This window comes from Plodia interpunctella, chromosome Z, assembly GCF_027563975.2.
Source record: "Plodia interpunctella isolate USDA-ARS_2022_Savannah chromosome Z, ilPloInte3.2, whole genome shotgun sequence".
NCBI lineage: Eukaryota > Metazoa > Arthropoda > Insecta > Lepidoptera > Pyralidae > Plodia > Plodia interpunctella.
Window position 1 is genome coordinate 9,832,276 of NC_071324.2, and position 18,356 is coordinate 9,850,631.

An 18,356-nucleotide genomic window follows, 5' to 3' on the forward strand; every position below is an offset into this window, starting at 1 on the left:
GTCGTGATTTGTGTAGTTTCAACTTTAGGCCCTACTTTCTTTTTGATAATGCGTTTTGTTACCTTTTTCTGTTTGGGCTTACCTTCAGGAGTCTCAACTTCTTCTACCGTTATTTCTTCTGGAAGTTCAAATGTTTCGATCGGAGTCGTGTCTTCTTCTACAACTTGCACCGTGGTGATAGGCGCTTCGTCTTCCTTCTCTACAGTGGTAATTTCCGTAACTTGTTCTATAGGTCCCTTCTTTTTCTTAATGACGCGTTTGGTTGTTTTCACAGTTTTGACTTCACCAGTGTCGGTTCTCACTTGAGTGATTTCGACTTTTTCAGGGGCCTCTTCAACTACTTTGGCTTCAATTTGTTGGAGTGGTGTTTGTGTAAATGGTGTTGCAGTGTCGTCAAGTATTTCTTCTGTGGTGTGTACTGTAATGATTGGTTGTTTGTCGTCTTCTTGTTCAGTCGTGATTTGTGTAGTTTCAACTTTAGGCCCTACTTTCTTTTTGATAATGCGTTTTGTTACCTTTTTCTGTTTGGGCTTACCTTCAGGAGTTTCAACTTCTTCTACCGTTATTTCTTCTGGAAGTTCAACTGTTTCAATCGGAGTCATGTCTTCTTCTACAACTTGCACCGTGGTGATAGGCGCTTCGTCTTCCTTCTCTACAGTGGTAATTTCAGTAACTTGTTCTTTAGGTCCCTTCTTTTTCTTAATGACGCGTTTGGTTGTTTTCACAGTTTTGACTTCACCAGTGTCGGTTCTCACTTGAGTGATTTCGACTTTTTCAGGGGCCTCTTCAACTACTTTGGCTTCAATTTGTTGGAGTGGTGTTTGTGTAAATGGTGTTGCAGTGTCGTCAAGTATTTCTTCTGTGGTATGTACTGTAATGATTGGTTGTTTGTCGTCTTCTTGTTCAGTCGTGATTTGTGTAGTTTCAACTTTAGGCCCTACTTTCTTTTTGATAATGCGTTTTGTTACCTTTTTCTGTTTGGGCTTACCTTCAGGAGTCTCAACTTCTTCTATCGTTATTTCTTCTGGAAGTTCAACTGTTTCCATCGGAGTTGTGTCTTGTTCTACAACTTGCACCGAGGTGATAGGCGCTTCGTCTTCCTTCTCTACAGTGGTAATTTCGGTAACTTGTTCTTTAGGTCCCTTCTTTTTCTTAATGACGCGTTTGGTAGTTTTCACAGTTTTGACTTCACCTGTGTCGGTTCTCACTTGAGTGATTTCGACTTTTTCAGGGGCCTCTTCAACTACTTTGGCTTCCTCTTGTTGGATTGGAGTTTGTGTAAATGGTGTTGCAGTGTCGTCAAGTATTTCTTCTGTGGTGTATACTGTAATGATTGGTTGTTTGTCGTCTTCTTGTTCAGTCGTGATTTGTGTAGTTTCCACTTTAGGCCCTACTTTCTTTTTGATAATGCGTTTTGATATCTTTTTCTGTTTTGGCTTACCTTCAGGAGTCGCAATTTCTTCCACTGTTATTTCTTCTGGAAGTTCAACTGTTTCGATCGGAGTTGTGTCTTCTTCTACAACTTGCACCGTGGTGATAGGCGCTTCGTCTTCTTTCTCTACAGTAGTAATTTCGGTAACTTGTTCTTTAGGTCCCTTCTTTTTCTTAATGACGCGTTTGGTTGTTTTCACAGTTTTGACTTCACCTGTGTCGGTTCTCACTTGAGTGATTTCGACTATTTCAGGGGCCTCTTCAACTACTTTGGCTTCAATTTGTTCGAGTGGTGTTTGTGTAAATGGTGTTGCAGTGTCATCAATTATTTCTTCTGTGGTGTGTACTGTAATGATTGGTTGTTTGTCGTCTTCTTGTTCAGTCGTGATTTGTGTAGTTTCAACTTTAGGCCCTACTTTCTTTTTTATAATGCGTTTTGTTACCTTTTTCTGTTTGGGCTTACCTTCAGGAGTCTCAACTTCTTCTACCGTTATTTCTTCTGGAAGTTCAAATGTTTCGATCGGAGTCGTGTCTTCTTCTACAACTTGCACCGTGGTGATAGGCGCTTCGTCTTCCTTCTCTACAGTGGTAATTTCGGTAACTTGTTCTTTAGGTCCCTTCTTTTTCTTAATGACGCGTTTGGTTGTTTTCACAGTTTTGACTTCACCTGTGTCGGTTCTCACTTGAGTGATTTCGACTTTTTCAGGGGCCTCTTCAACTACTTTGGCTTCAATTTGTTGGAGTGGTGTTTGTGTAAATGGTGTTGCAGTGTCGTCAAGTATTTCTTCTGTGGTGTGTACTGTAATGATTGGTTGTTTGTCGTCTTCTTGTTCAGTCGTGATTTGTGTAGTTTCAACTTTAGGCCCTATTTTCTTTTTGATAGTACGTTTTGTTACCTTTTTCTGTTTGGGCTTACCTTCAGGAGTCTCAATTGCTTCTACCATTATTTCTTCTGGAAGTTCAACTGTTTCGATCGGAGTTGTGTCTTCTTCTACAACTTGCACCGTGGTGATAGGCGCTTCGTCTTCCTTCTCGACAGTGGTGATTTCGGTGATTTGTTCTTTAGGTCCTTTCTTTTTCTTAATGATGCGTTTGGTAGTTTTCACGGTTTTTACTTCCCCTGTGTCAGACCTTACTTGACTAATTTCGACTTTTTCAGGGGCCTCTTCAACTACTTTGGCTCCATCGTGTTGTAGTGGTGTTTGTTCGAGTGGTACTGCAGTGTCATCAAGAATTTCTTCTGTGTTGTGTACTGTAATGATTGGTTGTTTGTCGTCTTCTTGTTCTGTCGTGATTTGTGTAGTTTCAACTTTAGGCCCTACTTTCTTTTTTATAATGCGTTTTGTTACAGTTTTCTGTTTTGGCTTACCTTCAGGTGTATCAACTTCTTCTACCGTTATTTCTTCTGGAAGTTCCACTGTTTCGAACGGAGTTGTGTCTTCCTCTTCTATAACTTGCACCGTGGTGATAGGCGCTTCGTCTTCCTTCTCGACAGTGGTGATTTCGGTAACTTGTTCTTTAGGTCCTTTCTTTTTCTTAATGATGCGTTTGGTAGTTTTCACGGTTTTTACTTCCCCTGTGTCAGATCTTACTTGAGTAATTTCGACTTTTTCAGGGGCCTCTTCAACTACTTTGGCTTCTTCGTGTTGGAGTGGTGTTTGTTCGAATGGTATTGCAGTGTCATCAAGAATTTCTTCTGTGGTGTGTACTGTAATGATTGGTTGTTTGTCGTCTTCTTGTTCTGTCGTGATTTGTGTAGTTTCCACTTTAGGCCCTACTTTCTTTTTGATAATGCGTTTTGATACCTTTTTCTGTTTTGGCTTACCTTCAGGAGTCGCAATTTCTTCCACTGTTATTTCTTCTGGAAGTTCAACTGTTTCGATCGGAGTTGTGTCTTCTTCTACAACTTGCACCGTGGTGATAGGCGCTTCGTCTTCCTTCTCTACAGTAGTAATTTCGGTAACTTGTTCTTTAGGTCCCTTCTTTTTCTTAATGACGCGTTTGGTTGTTTTCACAGTTTTGACCTCACCTGTGTCGGTTCTCACTTGAGTGATTTCGACATTTTCAGGGGCCTCTTCAACTACTTTGGCTTCAATTTGTTGGAGTGGTGTTTGTGTAAATGGTGTTGCAGTGTCGTCAATTATTTCTTCTGTGGTGTGTACTGTAATGATTGGTTGTTTGTCGTCTTCTTGTTCAGTCGTGATTTGTGTAGTTTCAACTTTAGGCCCTACTTTCTTTTTGATAATGCGTTTTGTTACAGTTTTCTGTTTTGGCTTACCTTCAGGAGTAGCAACTTCTTCTACCGTTATTTCTTCTGGAAGTTCCACTGTTTCGAACGGAGTTGTGTCTTCTTCTTCTACGACTTGCACCGTGGTAATAGGCGCTTCGTCTCCCTTCTCTACAGTGGTGATTTCGGTAACTTGTTCTTTAGGTCCTTTCTTTTTCTTAATGATGCGTTTGGTAGTTTTAACGGTTTTTACTTCCCCTGTGTCAGTTCTTACTTGAGTAATTTCGACTTTTTCAGGGGCCTCTTCAACTACTTTGGCTTCATAGTGTTGGAGTGGTGTTTGTTCTAATGGTATTGCAGTGTCATCAAGAATTTCTTCTGTGGTGTGTACTGTAATGATTGGTTGTTTGTCATCTTCTTGTTCTGTCGTGATTTGTGTAGTTTCCACTTTAGGCCCTACTTTCTTTTTGATAATACGTTTTGATACCTTTTTCTGTTTTGGCTTACCTTCAGGAGTCGCAATTTCTTCCACTGTTATTTCTTCTGGAAGTTCAACTGTTTCGATCGGAGTTGTGTCTTCTTCTACAACTTGCACCGTGGTGAAAGGCGCTTCGTCTTCCTTCTCTACAGTGGTGATTTCGGTAACTTGTTCTTTAGGTCCCTTCTTTTTCTTAATGACGCGTTTGGTAGTTTTCACAGTTTTGACTTCCCCTGTGTCTGTTCTTACTTGAGTGATTTCGACTTTTTCCGGGGCCTCTTCAACTATTATAGCTTTATCGTGTTGGAGTGGTGTTTGTTCAAATGGCGTTGCAGTGTCATCAAGAATTTCTTCTGTGGTGTGTACTGTAATGATTGGTTGTTTGTCGTCTTCTTGTTCTGTCGTGATTTGTGTAGTTTCAACTTTGGGGCCTACTTTCTTTTTGATAATGCGTTTTGTTACCTTTTTCTGTTTGGGCTTACCTTCAGGAGTCTCAACTTCTTCTACCGTTATTTGTTCTGGAAGTTCAACTGTTTCGATCGGACTTGTGTCTTCTTCTACAACTTGCACCGTGGTGATAGGCGCTTCGTCTTCCTTCTCGACAGTGGTGATTTCGGTAACTTGTTCTTTAGGTCCTTTCTTTTTCTTAATGATGCGTTTGGTAGTTTTCACGGTTTTTACCTCCCCTGTGTCAGATCTTACTTGAGTAACTTCGACTATTTCAGGGGCCTCTTCAACTACTTTGGCTTCATCGTGTTGGAGTTGTGTTTGTTCGAATGGTATTGCAGTGTCATCAAGAATTTCTTCTGTGGTGTGTACTGTAATGATTGGTTGTTTGTCGTCTTCTTGTTCTGTCGTGATTTGTGTAGTTTCAACTTTGGGGCCTACTTTCTTTTTGATAATGCGTTTTGTTACCTTTTTCTGTTTGGGCTTACCTTCAGGAGTCGCAATTTCTTCCACTGTTATTTCTTCTGGAAGTTCAACTGTTTCGATCGGAGTTGTGTCTTCTTCTACAACTTGCACCGTGGTGATAGGCGCTTCGTCTTCCTTCTCGATCGTGGTGATTTCGGTAACTTGTTCTTTAGGTCCTTTCTTTTTCTTAATGACTCGTTTGGTAGTTTTCACAGTTTTGACCTCACCTGTGTCGGTTCTCACTTGAGTGATTTCGACTTTTTCCGGGGCCTCTTCAACTACTTTGGCTTTATCGTGTTGGAGTGGTGTTTGTTCAAATGGTGTTGCCGTGTCATCAAGAATTTCTTCTGTGGTTTGTACTGTAATGATTGGTTGTTTGTCGTCTTCTTGTTCTGTCGTGATTTGTGTAGTTTCAACTTTAGGCCCTACTTTCTTTTTGATAATGCGTTTTGTTACCTTTTTCTGTTTGGGCTTACCTTCAGGAGTCTCAACTTCTTCTACCGTTATTTCTTCTGGAAGTTCAACTGTTTCGATCGGAGTTGTGTCTTCTTCTACAACTTGCACCGTGGTGATAGGCGCTTCGTCTTCCTTCTCGACCGTGGTGATTTCGGTAACTTGTTCTTTAGGTCCTTTCTTTTTCTTAATGACTCGTTTGGTAGTTTTCACAGTTTTGACCTCACCTGTGTCAGTTCTCACTTGAGTGATTTCGACTTTTTCCGGGGCCTCTTCAACTACTTTGGCTTTATCGTGTTGGAGTGGTGTTTGTTCAAATGGTGTTGCAGTGTCATCAAGAATTTCTTCTGTGGTGTGTACTGTAATGATTGGTTGTTTGTCGTCTTCTTGTTCTGTCGTGATTTGTGTAGTTTCAACTTTAGGCCCTTCTTTCTTTTTGATAATGCGTTTTGTTACCTTTTTCTGTTTGGGCTTACCTTCAGGAGTCTCAACTTCTTCTACCGTTATTTCTTCTGGAAGTTCAACTGTTTCTATCGGAGTTGTGTCTTCTTCTACAACTTGCACCGTGGTGATAGGCGCTTCGTCTTCCTTCTCTACAGTGGTAATTTCGGTAACTTGTTCTTTAGGTCCCTTCTTTTTCTTAATGACGCGTTTGGTAGTTTTCACAGTTTTGACTTCACCTGTGTCGGTTCTCACTTGAGTGATTTCGACGTTTTCAGGGACCTCTTCAACTACTTTGGCTTCAATTTGTTGGAGTGGTGTTTGTTCAAATGGTGTTGCAGTGTCGTCAAGTATTTCTTCTGTGGTGTGTACTGTAATGATTGGTTGTTTATCGTCTTCTTGTTCAGTCGTGATTTGTGTAGTTTCAACTTTAGGCCCTACTTTCTTTTTGATAATGCGTTTTGTTACAGTTTTCTGTTTAGCCTTACCTTCAGGAGTCTCAACTTCTTCTACCATTATTTCTTCTGGAAGTTCCACTGTTTCGATCGGAGTTGTGTCTTCTTCTACAACTTGCACCGTGGTGATAGGCGCTTCGTCTTCCTTCTCGACAGTGGTGATTTCGGTAACTTGTTCTTTAGGTCCCTTCTTTTTCCTAATGACGCGTTTGGTAGTTTTCACAGTTTTGACTTCCCCTGTGTCGGTTCGTACTTGTGTAATTTCGACTTTTTCCGGGGCCTCTTCAACTACTTTGGCTTTATCGTGTTGGAGTGGTGTTTGTTCAAATGGTGTTGCAGTGTCATCAAGAATTTCTTCGGTGGTGTGCACTGTAATGATTGGTTGTTTATCGTCTTCTTGTTCAGTTGTGATTTGTGTGGTTTCAACTTTAGGCCCTACTTTCTTTTTGATAATGCGTTTTGTTACCTTTTTCTGTTTGGGCTTACCTTCAGGAGTCGCAATTTCTTCCACTGTTATTTCTTCTGGAAGTTCAACTGTTTCGATCGGAGTTGTGTCATCTTCTACAACTTGCACCGTGATGATAGGCGCTTCGTCTTCCTTCTCGACCGTGGTGATTTCGGTAACTTGTTCTTTAGGTCCTTTCTTTTTCTTAATGATGCGTTTGGTAGTTTTTACGGTTTTTACTTCCCCTGTGTCAGTTCTCACTTGAGTAATTTCGACATTTTCAGGGGCCTCTTCAACTATTTTGGCTTCAAAGTGTTGGAGTGGTGTTTGTTCAAATGGTGTTGCAGTGTCATCAAGAATTTCTTCTGTGGTGTGTACTGTAATGATTGGTTGTTTGTCGTCTTCTTGTTCTGTCGTGATTTGTGTAGTTTCCACTTTAGGCCCTACTTTCTTTTTGATAATGCGTTTTGTTACCTTTTTCTGTTTGGGCTTACCTGCAGGAGTCTCTACTTCTTCTACCGTTATTTCTTCTGGAAGTTCAACCGTTTCGATTGGAGTCGTGTCTTCTTCTACAATTTGTACCGTGGTGATAGGCGCTTCGCCTTCCTTCTCTACAGTGGTGATTTCGGTAACTTGTTCTTTAGGTCCCTTCTTTTTCTTAATGACGCGTTTGGTAGTTTTCACAGTTTTGACTTCCCCTGTGTCGGTTCGTACTTGAGTGATTTCGACTTTTTCCGGGGCCTCTTCAACTACTTTGGCTTTATCGTGTTGGAGTGGAGTTTGTTCAAAAAGTATTGCAGTGTCATCAAGAATTTCTTCGGTGGTGTTCACTGTAATGATTGGTTGTTTATCGTCTTCTTGTTCAGTTGTGATTTGTGTAGTTTTCACTTTAGGCCCTACTTTCTTTTTGATAATGCGTTTTGTTACCTTTTTCTGTTTGGGCTTACCTTCAGGAGTCTCAACTTCTTCTACCGTTATTTCTTCTGGAAGTTCGATTATTTCGATCGGAGTTGTGTCTTCTTCTACAACTTGCACCGTGGTGATAGGCGCTTCGTCTTCCTTCTCGACAGTCGTGATTTCGGTAACTTGTTCTTTAGGTCCCTTCTTTTTCTTAATGACTCGTTTGGTAGTTTTCACAGTTTTGACTTCCCCTGTGTCGGTTCGTACTTGTGTGATTTCGACTTTTTCCGGGGCCTCTTCAACTACTTTGGCTTTATCGTGTTGAAGTGGTGTTTGTTCAAATGGTGTTGCAGTGTCATCAAGAATTTCTTCGGTGGTGTGCACTGTAATGATTGGTTGTTTATCGTCTTCTTGTTCAGTTGTGATTTGTGTGGTTTCAACTTTAGGCCCTACTTTCTTTTTGATAATGCGTTTTGTTACCTTTTTCTGTTTGGGCTTACCTTCAGGAGTCTCAACTTCTTCTACAGTTATTTCTTCTGGAAGTTCAACTGTTTCGATCGGAGTTGTGTCTTCTTCTATAACTTGCACCGTGGTGATTGGCGCTTCGTCTTCCTTCTCCACAGTGGTGATTTCGGTAACTTGTTCTTTAGGTCCCTTCGTTTTCTTAATGACGCGTTTTATAGTTTTCACAGTTTTGACTTCCCCTGTGTCGGTTCGTACTTGAGTGATTTCGACTTTTTCCGGGGCCTCTTCAACTACTTTGGCTTTATCGTGTTGGAGTGGTGTTTGTTCAAATGGTGTTGCAGTGTCATCAAGAATTTCTTCGGTGGTGTGCACTGTAATGATTGGTTGTTTATCGTCTTCTTGTTCAGTTGTGATTTGTGTGGTTTCAACTTTAGGCCCTACTTTCTTTTTGATAATGCGTTTTGTTACCTTTTTCTGTTTGGGCTTACCTTCAGGAGTCTCAACTTCTTCTACAGTTATTTCTTCTGGAAGTTCAACTGTTTCGATCGGAGTTGTATCTTCTTCTATAACTTGCACCGTGGTGATAGGCGCTTCGTCTTCCTTCTCGACAGTGGTGATTTCGGTAACTTGTTCTTTAGGTCCTTTCTTTTTCTTAATGATGCGTTTGGTAGATTTCACGGTTTTTACTTCCCCTGTGTCAGATCTTACTTGAGTAATTTCGACTTTTTCAGGGGCCTCTTCAACTACTTTGGCTCCATCGTGTTGTAGTGGTGTTTGTTCGAATGGAATTGCAGTGTCATCAAGAATTTCTTCTGTGGTGTGTACTGTAATGATTGGTTGTTTGTCGTCTTCTTGTTCTGTCGTGATTTGTGTAGTTTCAACTTTGGGGCCTACTTTCTTTTTGATAATGCGTTTTGTTACCTTTTTCTGTTTGGGCTTACCTTCAGGAGTCGCAATTTCTTCCACTGTTATTTCTTCTGGAAGTTCAACTGTTTCGATCGGAGTTGTGTCTTCTTCTACAACTTGCACCGTGGTGATAGGCGCTTCGTCTTCCTTCTCGACCGTGGTGATTTCGGTAACTTGTTCTTTAGGTCCTTTCTTTTTCTTAATGACTCGTTTGGTAGTTTTCACAGTTTTGACCTCACCTGTGTCGGTTCTCACTTGAGTGATTTCGACTTTTTCCGGGGCCTCTTCAACTACTTTGGCTTTATCGTGTTGGAGTGGTGTTTGTTCAAATGGTGTTGCAGTGTCATCAAGAATTTCTTCGGTGGTGTGCACTGTAATGATTGGTTGTTTATCGTCTTCTTGTTCAGTTGTGATTTGTGTGGTTTCAACTTTAGGCCCTACTTTCTTTTTGATAATGCGTTTTGTTACCTTTTTCTGTTTGGGCTTACCTTCAGGAGTCTCAACTTCTTCTACAGTTATTTCTTCTGGAAGTTCAACTGTTTCGATCGGAGTTGTATCTTCTTCTATAACTTGCACCGTGGTGATAGGCGCTTCGTCTTCCTTCTCGACAGTGGTGATTTCGGTAACTTGTTCTTTAGGTCCTTTCTTTTTCTTAATGATGCGTTTGGTAGATTTCACGGTTTTTACTTCCCCTGTGTCAGATCTTACTTGAGTAATTTCGACTTTTTCAGGGGCCTCTTCAACTACTTTGGCTCCATCGTGTTGTAGTGGTGTTTGTTCGAATGGAATTGCAGTGTCATCAAGAATTTCTTCTGTGGTGTGTACTGTAATGATTGGTTGTTTGTCGTCTTCTTGTTCTGTCGTGATTTGTGTAGTTTCAACTTTGGGGCCTACTTTCTTTTTGATAATGCGTTTTGTTACCTTTTTCTGTTTGGGCTTACCTTCAGGAGTCTCAACTTCTTCTACCGTTATTTGTTCTGGAAGTTCAACTGTTTCGATCGGAGTTGTGTCTTCTTCTATAACTTGCACCGTGGTGATAGGCGCTTCGTCTTCCTTCTCGACCGTTGTGATTTCGGTAACTTGTTCTTTATGTCCCTTCTTTTTCTTAATGATGCGTTTGGTAGTTTTCACGGTTTTTTCTTCCCCTGTGTCAGTTCTTACTTGAGTAATTTCGACTTTTGTAAGGGCCTCTTCAACTATTTTGGCTTCATCGTGTTGGAGTGGTGTTTGTTCAAATGGTGTTGCAGTGTCATCAAGAATTTCTTCGGTGGTGTGCACTGTAATGATTGGTTGTTTATCGTCTTCTTGTTCAGTTTTGATTTGTGTGGTTTCAACTTTGGGGCCTACTTTCTTTTTGATAATGCGTTTTGTTACCTTTTTCTGTTTGTGCTTACCTTCAGGAGTCTCAATTTCTTCTAACGTTATTTCTTCTGGAAGTTCAATTGTTTCGATCGGAGTTGTGTCTTCTTCTACAACTTGCACCGTGGTGATAGGCGCTTCGTCTTCCTTCTCTACAGTGGTGATTTCGGTAACCTGTTCTTTAGGTCCCTTCTTGTTCTTAATGATGCGTTTGGTAGTTTTCACGGTTTTTACTTCCCCTGTGTCGGTTTTTACTTGAGTAATTTCGACTTTTTCAGGGGACTCTTCAACTATTTTGGCTTCATCGTGTTGGAGTGGTGTTTGTTCAAATGGTGTTGCAGTGTCATCAAGATTTTCTTCGGTGGTGTGCACTGTAATGATTGGTTGTTTATCGTCTTCTTGTTCAGTTGTGATTTGTGTTGTTTCAACTTTAGGCCCTACTTTCTTTTTGATAATGCGTTTTGTTACCTTTTTCTGTATGGGCTTACCTTCAGGAGTCTCAACTTCTTCTACCGTTATTTCTTCTGGAAGTTCAACTGTTTCGATCGGAGTTGTGTCTTCTTCTACAACTTGCACCGTGGTGATAGGCGCTTCGTCTTCCTTCTCTACAGTGGTGATTTCGGTAACTTGTTCTTTAGGTCCCTTCTTTTTCTTAATGACGCGTTTGGTAGTTTTCACAGTTTTGACTTCCCCGGTGTCGGTTCGTACTTGAGTGATTTCGACTTTTTCCGGGGCCTCTTCAACTACTTTGGCTTTATCGTGTTGGAGTGGTGTTTGTTCAAATGGTGATGCAGTATCATTAAGAAATTCTTCTGTGGTGTGCACTGTAATGATTGGTTGTTTGTCGTCTTCTTGTTCAGTCGTGATTTGTGTCGTTTCAACTTTAGGCCCTACTTTCTTTTTGATAATGCGTTTTGTTACCTTTTTCTGTTTGGGCTTACCTTCAGGAGTCTCAACTTCTTCAATCGTTATTTCTTCTGGAAGTTCAACTGTTTCCATCGGAGTTGTGTCTTCTTCTACAACTTGCACCGAGGTGATAGGCGCTTCGTCTTCCTTCTCTACAGTGGTAATTTCGGTAACTTGTTCTTTAGGTCCTTTCTTTTTCTTAATGACGCGTTTGGTAGTTTTCACAGTTTTGACTTCACCTGTGTCGGTTCGTACTTGTGTGATTTCGACTTTTTCAGGGGCCTCTTCAACAATTTTGGCTTCCTCTTGTTGGAGTGGTGTTTGTTCAAATAGTGATGCAGTGTCATCAAGAATTTCTTCTGTGGTGTGCACTGTAATGATTGGTTGTTTGTCGTCTTCTTGTTCAGTCGTGATTTGTGTGGTTTCAACTTTAGGCCCTACTTTCTTTTTGATAATACGTTTTGTTACCTTTTTTTGTTTGGGCTTACCTGCAGGAGTCTCTACGTCTTCTACCGTTATTTCTTCTGGAAGTTCAACTGTTTCGATCGGAGTTGTGTCTTCTTCTACAACTTGCACCGTGGTGATAGGCGCTTCGTCTTCCTTCTCTACAGTGGTGATTTCGGTAACTTGTTCTTTAGGTCCCTTCTTTTTCTTAATGACTCGTTTGGTAGTTTTCACAGTTTTGACTTCCCCTGTGTCGGTTCGTACTTGAGTGATTACGACTTTTTCCGGGGCCTCTTCAACTACTTTGGCTTTATCGTGTTGGAGTGGTATTTGTTCAAAAGGTGTTGCAGTATCATCAAGATTTTCTTCGGTGGTGTGCACTGTAATGATTGGTTGTTTATCGTCTTCTTGTTCAGTTGTGATTTGTGTTGTTTCAACTTTAGGCCCTACTTTCTTTTTGATAATGCGTTTTGTTACCTTTTTCTGTATGGGCTTACCTTCAGGAGTCTCAATTTCTTCTACCGTTATTTCTTCTGGAAGTTCAACTGTTTCGATCGGAATTGTGTCTTCTTCTACAACTTGCACCGTGGTGATAGGCGCTTCGTCTTCTTTCTGTACAGTGGTGATTTCGGTAACTTGTTCTTTAGGTCCCTTCTTTTTCTTAATGACGCGTTTGGTAGTTTTCACAGTTTTGACTTCCCCTGTGTCGGTTCGTACTTGAGTGATTTCGACTTTTTCCGGGGCCTCTTCAACTACTTTGGCTTCAATTTGTTGGAGTGGTGTTTGTTCAAATGGTGATGCAGTATCATCAAGAAATTCTTCGGTGGTGTGCACTGTAATGATTGGTTGTTTGTCGTCTTCTTGTTCAGTCGTGATTTGTATAGTTTCAACTTTAGGCCCTACTTTCTTTTTGATAATGCGTTTTGTTACTTTTTTCTGTTTGGGCTTACCTTCAGGAGTCTCAACTTCTTCTACCGTTATTTCTTCGGGAAGTTCAACTGTTTCGATCGGAGTTGTGTCTTCTTCTACAACTTGCACTGTGGTGATAGGCGCTTCGTTTTCCTTCTCTACAGTGGTGATTTCGGTAACTTGTTCTTTAGGTCCCTTCTTTTTCTTAATGACGCGTTTGGTAGTTTTCACAGTTTGGAGTTCTCCCGTGTCGGTTCGTACTTGAGTGATTTCGACTTTTTCCGGGGCCTCTTCAACTACTTTGGCTTTATCGTGTTGGAGTGGTGTTTGTTCAAATGGTGTTGCAGTGTCATCAAGAATTTCTTCGGTGGTGTGCACTGTAATGATTGGTTGTTTATCGTCTTCTTGTTCAGTTTTGATTTGTGTGGTTTCAACTTTGGGGCCTACTTTCTTTTTGATAATGCGTTTTGTTACCTTTTTCTGTTTGGGCTTACCTTCAGGAGTCTCAATTTCTTCTACCGTTATTTCTTCCGGAAGTTCAACTGTTTTGATCGGAGTTGTGTCTTCTTCTACAATTTGCACCGTAATGATGGGCGCTTCGTCTTCTTTCTCTACAGTGGTGATTTCGGTAACTTGTTCTTTAGGTCCCTTCTTTTTCTTAATGACGCGTTTGGTAGTTTTCACAGTTTTGACTTCCCCTGTGTCGGTTCGTACTTGTGTGATTTCGACTTTTTCCGGGGCCTCTTCAACTACTTTGGCTTTATCGTGTTGAAGTGGTGTTTGTTCAAATGGTGTTGCAGTGTCATCAAGAATTTCTTCGGTGGTGTGCACTGTAATGATTGGTTGTTTATCGTCTTCTTGTTCAGTTGTGATTTGTGTGGTTTCAACTTTAGGCCCTACTTTCTTTTTGATAATGCGTTTTGTTACCTTTTTCTGTTTGGGCTTACCTTCAGGAGTCTCAACTTCTTCTACTGTTATTTCTTCGGGAAGTTCAACTGTTTCGATCGGAGTTGTGTCTTCTTCTATAACTTGCACCGTGGTGATAGGCGCTTCGTCTTCCTGTTCTACAGTGGTGATTTCGGTAACTTGTTCTTTAGGTCCTTTCTTTTTCTTAATGACGCGTTTGGTAGTTTTCACAGTTTTCAATTCCCCTGTTTCCATTTGTACTTGAGTAATTTCGACTTTTTCCGGGACCTCTTCAACTAATTTGGCTTCATCGTGTTGGACTGGTGTTTGTTCATTGTCTTCAAGAATTTCTTCGGTTGTGTGCACTGTAATGATCGGTTGTTTTTCGTCTTCTTGTTCAGTCGTGATTTGTGTAGTTTCAACTTTAGGCCCTACTTTCTTTTTGATAATGCGTTTTGTTACCTTTTTCTGTTTGGGCTTACCTTCAGTAGTCTCAACTTCTTCTACCGTTATTTCTTCGGGAAGTTCAACTGTTTCTATCGGAGTTGTGTCTTCTTCTACAACTCGCACCGTGGTGATAGGCGCTTCGTCTTCCTGCTCTACAGTGGTGATTTCGGTAACTTGTTCTTTAGATCCTTTCTTTTTCTTAATGACGCGTTTGGTAGTTTTCACAGTTTTGACTTCTCCTGTGTCGGTTCGTAATCGAGTGATTTCGACTCGTTCCGGGACCTCTTCAACTACTTTGGCTTCATCGAGTTGGAGTGGTGTTTGTTCAAATGGTGTTGCAGTGTTATCAAGAATTTCTTCAGTGGTGTGCACTGTAATGATAGGTTGTTTGTCGTCTTCTTGTTCAGTCGTGATTTGTGTAGTTTCAACTTTAGGCCCTACTTTCTTTTTGATAATGCGTTTTGTTACCTTTTTCTGTTTGGGCTTACCTTCTGGAGTCTCAACTTCTTCTATCGTTATTTCTTCTGGAAGTTCAACTGTTTCGATCGGAGTTGTGTCTTCTTCTACAACTTGCACCGTGGTGATAGGCGCTTCGTCTTCCTTCTCTACAGTGGTGATTTCGGTAACTTGTTCTTTAGTTCCCTTTTTCTTCTTAATGACGCGTTTGGTAGTTTTCACAGTTTTTACTTCCCCTGTGTCGGTACTCACTCGAGTTATCTCGACCTTTTCCGGGACCTCTTCAACTACTTTGGCTTCATCGTGTTGGAGTGGTGTTTGTTCAAATGGTATTGCTGTGTCATCAAGAATTTCTTCTGTGGTGTGCACTGTAATGATAGGTTGTTTGTCATCTTCTTGTTCAGTCGTGATTTGTGTAGTTTCAATTTTAGGTCCTACTTTCTTTTTGATAATGCGTTTTGTTACCTTTTTCTGTTTGGGCTTACCTTCAGTGGTCTCAACATTCTCTACAATAATTTCTTCTGGAAGTTCGATTGTTTCAATCGGGGTTGTTTCTTCTACCACTTGCACTGTCTTGATTGGTGCTTCGTCTTCTTTCTTTTCATGAGTGATTTCATCTACTTGTTTTTGAGATCCTTTTGTTTTCTTTATAACGCGCTTTGTCATTTTCACAGTTTTGACTTCTCCTGTGTCATCTCTATCTGGAGTAGTTTCGATATTTTCTGGTGCCTCTTCAAGAGGTAGTGTAGTAGTGTCATCTAGAATTTCTTGAGTCGTGTTGACTGTTATGATTGGTTTTTGCTCATCTTCTTGTTCAGTCGTAGTTTGTATTGTTTCAGTCTTTGAGTCGGTTTTCTTTTTAATAATCCGTTTTGTAACCTTTTTTTGTTTAGGCTTACCTTCAACGATATCGTCTTCTTCGATTGTTGTTTCTTTGGGAAGTACGATTGTTTCTATCGCAGTTATGTCTTTTTCTATATCTTGTACCTTGGTGATTGGTATATCGCCTTCTTTTTCAACCGTTGTTATTTCCGTTATTTGTTCTTTTGGTCCTTTCTTTCTCTTAATGACGCGCTTTGTAGTTTTCACGGTTTTGACTTCCCCCGTTTCGGTTTGTTCTTGAGAAATTTCAACTCTTTCTGGAACTTCTTCGACTAGTTTGGCTTTATCATATAGCAACAGTGTTTGCTCTAACGGTTTTGTGTTGTCATCTAGAATTTCCTCCGTGGTGTGTACTGTAACGGTTGGTTGTTTGTCTTCTTCTTGTTCAGTCGTGATTTGTGTAGTTTCAACTTTAGACCCTACTTTCTTTTTGATAGTGCGTTTTGTTACCTTTTTCTGTTTGGGCTTACCTTCTGGAGTCTCAACTTCTTCTACTGTTATTTCTTCTGGAAGTTCGTAAGTTTCACTCGGTTCAGTATCTTCTTTTTTATCTTCCTGAGTGGTTTCGACTACTTGTTCTATTTGTCCTGTCTTATTTTTAATAATACGTTTGATAGTTTTAACGGTTTTTATCTTATTTGTGTTTATTTCTGCTTCTGTAAATTCTTTATTTTCTGGAATCACTTTGATTCTATTGTCGTCGTAGTTTTTGGATGGCGTTTGTGTTATAGGTTTGGGCATTTTGTTTTGATCTATTATATCCTGTTCCTCTTCAATTACTTCTTCGATTTGAACGTTATTATGCAGTGATATAATTGGTATTGTTTCGTCTGGCATTTCTATTGTTCCTTTTACGGTATCTTCTATGGATGTCATTTCGTCACCTTCATACTCTTCGATATCAACATTATGCGTTGGTATTTGTTCTGGTGACTCTTTTATATCTTCATCTAATCTTTCTTCTATAACAATATTCCCTTCATCGCTTTCACCTTCTTTTTTCTTTTTTCTTAGTATTGTACGTTTTGTTTTTATTTGTTTTGGCTCTTTTTGGCCAGGTACTTGCATAAATTTAGTAATTATTTCTTCTGTTTCTTCTACATCTGATGTTTTTTGTAAAACTGAAGCAACGTCTGCTTTTTCTGAAAAGGTATATTTGGTTTTAATGTTGCTTTAGAAAATGATTATTTGTTTGTTACGTGTTTATTTTATACGTTAGCATCTTTTATTATTACTCACGTTTATTGTACAGTGTGGCATCAGTATTTTGATATGATTAGTGTTCTTCAATTTATGATTGCATTTTCATGTATTTTATTTACCCTTTGTATATCGAAATTACAATGGACTTTTTTTTTGTCAGGTAATCAATTACAAATATTTGTACCATTTGTGTTCCCTTCCCAAATGGTAAAACGAGACCCTATTACTGAGACTCCTCTGTCCATCCTCATAAAGGTAGAACACCAAATGTGATTTTTTAGCAGTTTTAGTAGACAAAAATATGGAAGAGATCTTTTGCCCAGCAGTGTGACGAAAAAGTAGAAAAAAAAATAGACATTATTTTTAGGGTACCGTACAAAAAAAATTAAAAACGGAACCCTCATAAGTTCACTTGTGTGAATGTCTGTCCGTCCGTCTGTCACTGGCAATTTGCTCCAAATAAAGGTTTTAAATTGTAGTATTTCCAGAAAAATTGGCTAGATCGCGCATCTAGACGCATTGTTGTATTTATTTTAAAACATGTTTAAATTTCAATAAGAAGTCATACAAAAACGCATATGAATTACACACGCGTGACCCCCTGGATCTTCGAAACGAAAAGCTCAGTAGAGCCTAAAATTTTGAAAAAAATGCAAGGTCTTTACATATGAAATTGGCGTTTTCCTAAGGAACAAATATCGAATATTTTTTTATATAATATATTTATTTAATGAAAGTTTGAACTATTGTTATCTATGCACTTTTATGTTTCACTTTACAAAAAAAAACCATTTGGACCGAAATCAATAATATCTTTGAGGGCGGCTTGAAACCCACCGGAGTAGATTGCAAGAAGTTATCCAAATTTCGAAAAAAATGGTTTTCTGTTAGAGCAAAGAGGAGAAATTTGAATCGCCAATTTCATATGCAAGGATGTAATTCATTGCTTGTAGGTAACCAGAAAACCTATCCCACCAAAAACATTTTCACATAAAAATGATGCCAACACGAGTCTAGTTTGCTTCACAAACTCTCTTTAGACAAAATGTATGAAAAAGTGGTCAGATCTAATGTAGTGCCAAGATTTTGGATATATGCGCCCTAACTTTATCAGACCTAACTTCACATACTCTACATTCAAGTTAAAACGTGTAGCTTGGCCGTTTCGTTACTCTGGAAATAAGATAACTAATGCCTATGAAATCTACGTGACGGAAGCAAAACGTTTTAACTAGAATGTAGAGTATGTGAAGTTAGGTCTGGACATCTATAAAATCTAAAGTATACTACGATATTCAAACTTTGTATGTTTATATAATGTAGTCATGGTATTATATCTTGAAAATTTTAACTATCTGGCATTATCCAGACCAAAGTTACGAGGGTTCAAAAATACGACGAACGGTTTCGAGAAAAGGTAGGTAGTTCCCTTGCGCTTCGCTTGGCTCGTTTTGGCGGGGGCACTGCAGATAAGAATTTTAATCTAAATCTGAAGTAAATTTTACGAAATTCACGCGAGATCAACTTGCACTTTGTGTAAGGTTGTGGTTCGGATCGTAAAAATATCGCGCTTACTAGGTATATTACTAATTCTTATTTGTAGTTCTGTTTTTTTGAGATAGTTATTTTTTATATAAAATATTCAATATTATATTATGTTATAGCTACTTTATTTACAATTAGCCAATTAATAAATATAACATAATGTTTGGGTTTTACTGTGTATGTGTG

At 39.6% G+C, this 18,356-nt stretch overlaps 1 protein-coding gene across 1 annotated transcript in view; it reads right to left on the reverse strand.

The window, feature by feature from the left end:
* sls (sallimus) overlaps nt 1-18,356 on the reverse strand; it is a 101,312-nt gene that overhangs the window by 24,332 nt on the left and 58,624 nt on the right. The window contains exons 33-35 of the mRNA XM_064437024.1: nt 6,510-16,564; nt 4,166-6,092; nt 162-1,645 (exon numbers count right to left, since the gene is read on the reverse strand). Coding sequence (XP_064293094.1) covers nt 162-1,645; nt 4,166-6,092; nt 6,510-16,564 — 13,466 coding nt within the window. The remainder of the gene's footprint in view (nt 1-161; nt 1,646-4,165; nt 6,093-6,509; nt 16,565-18,356) is intronic.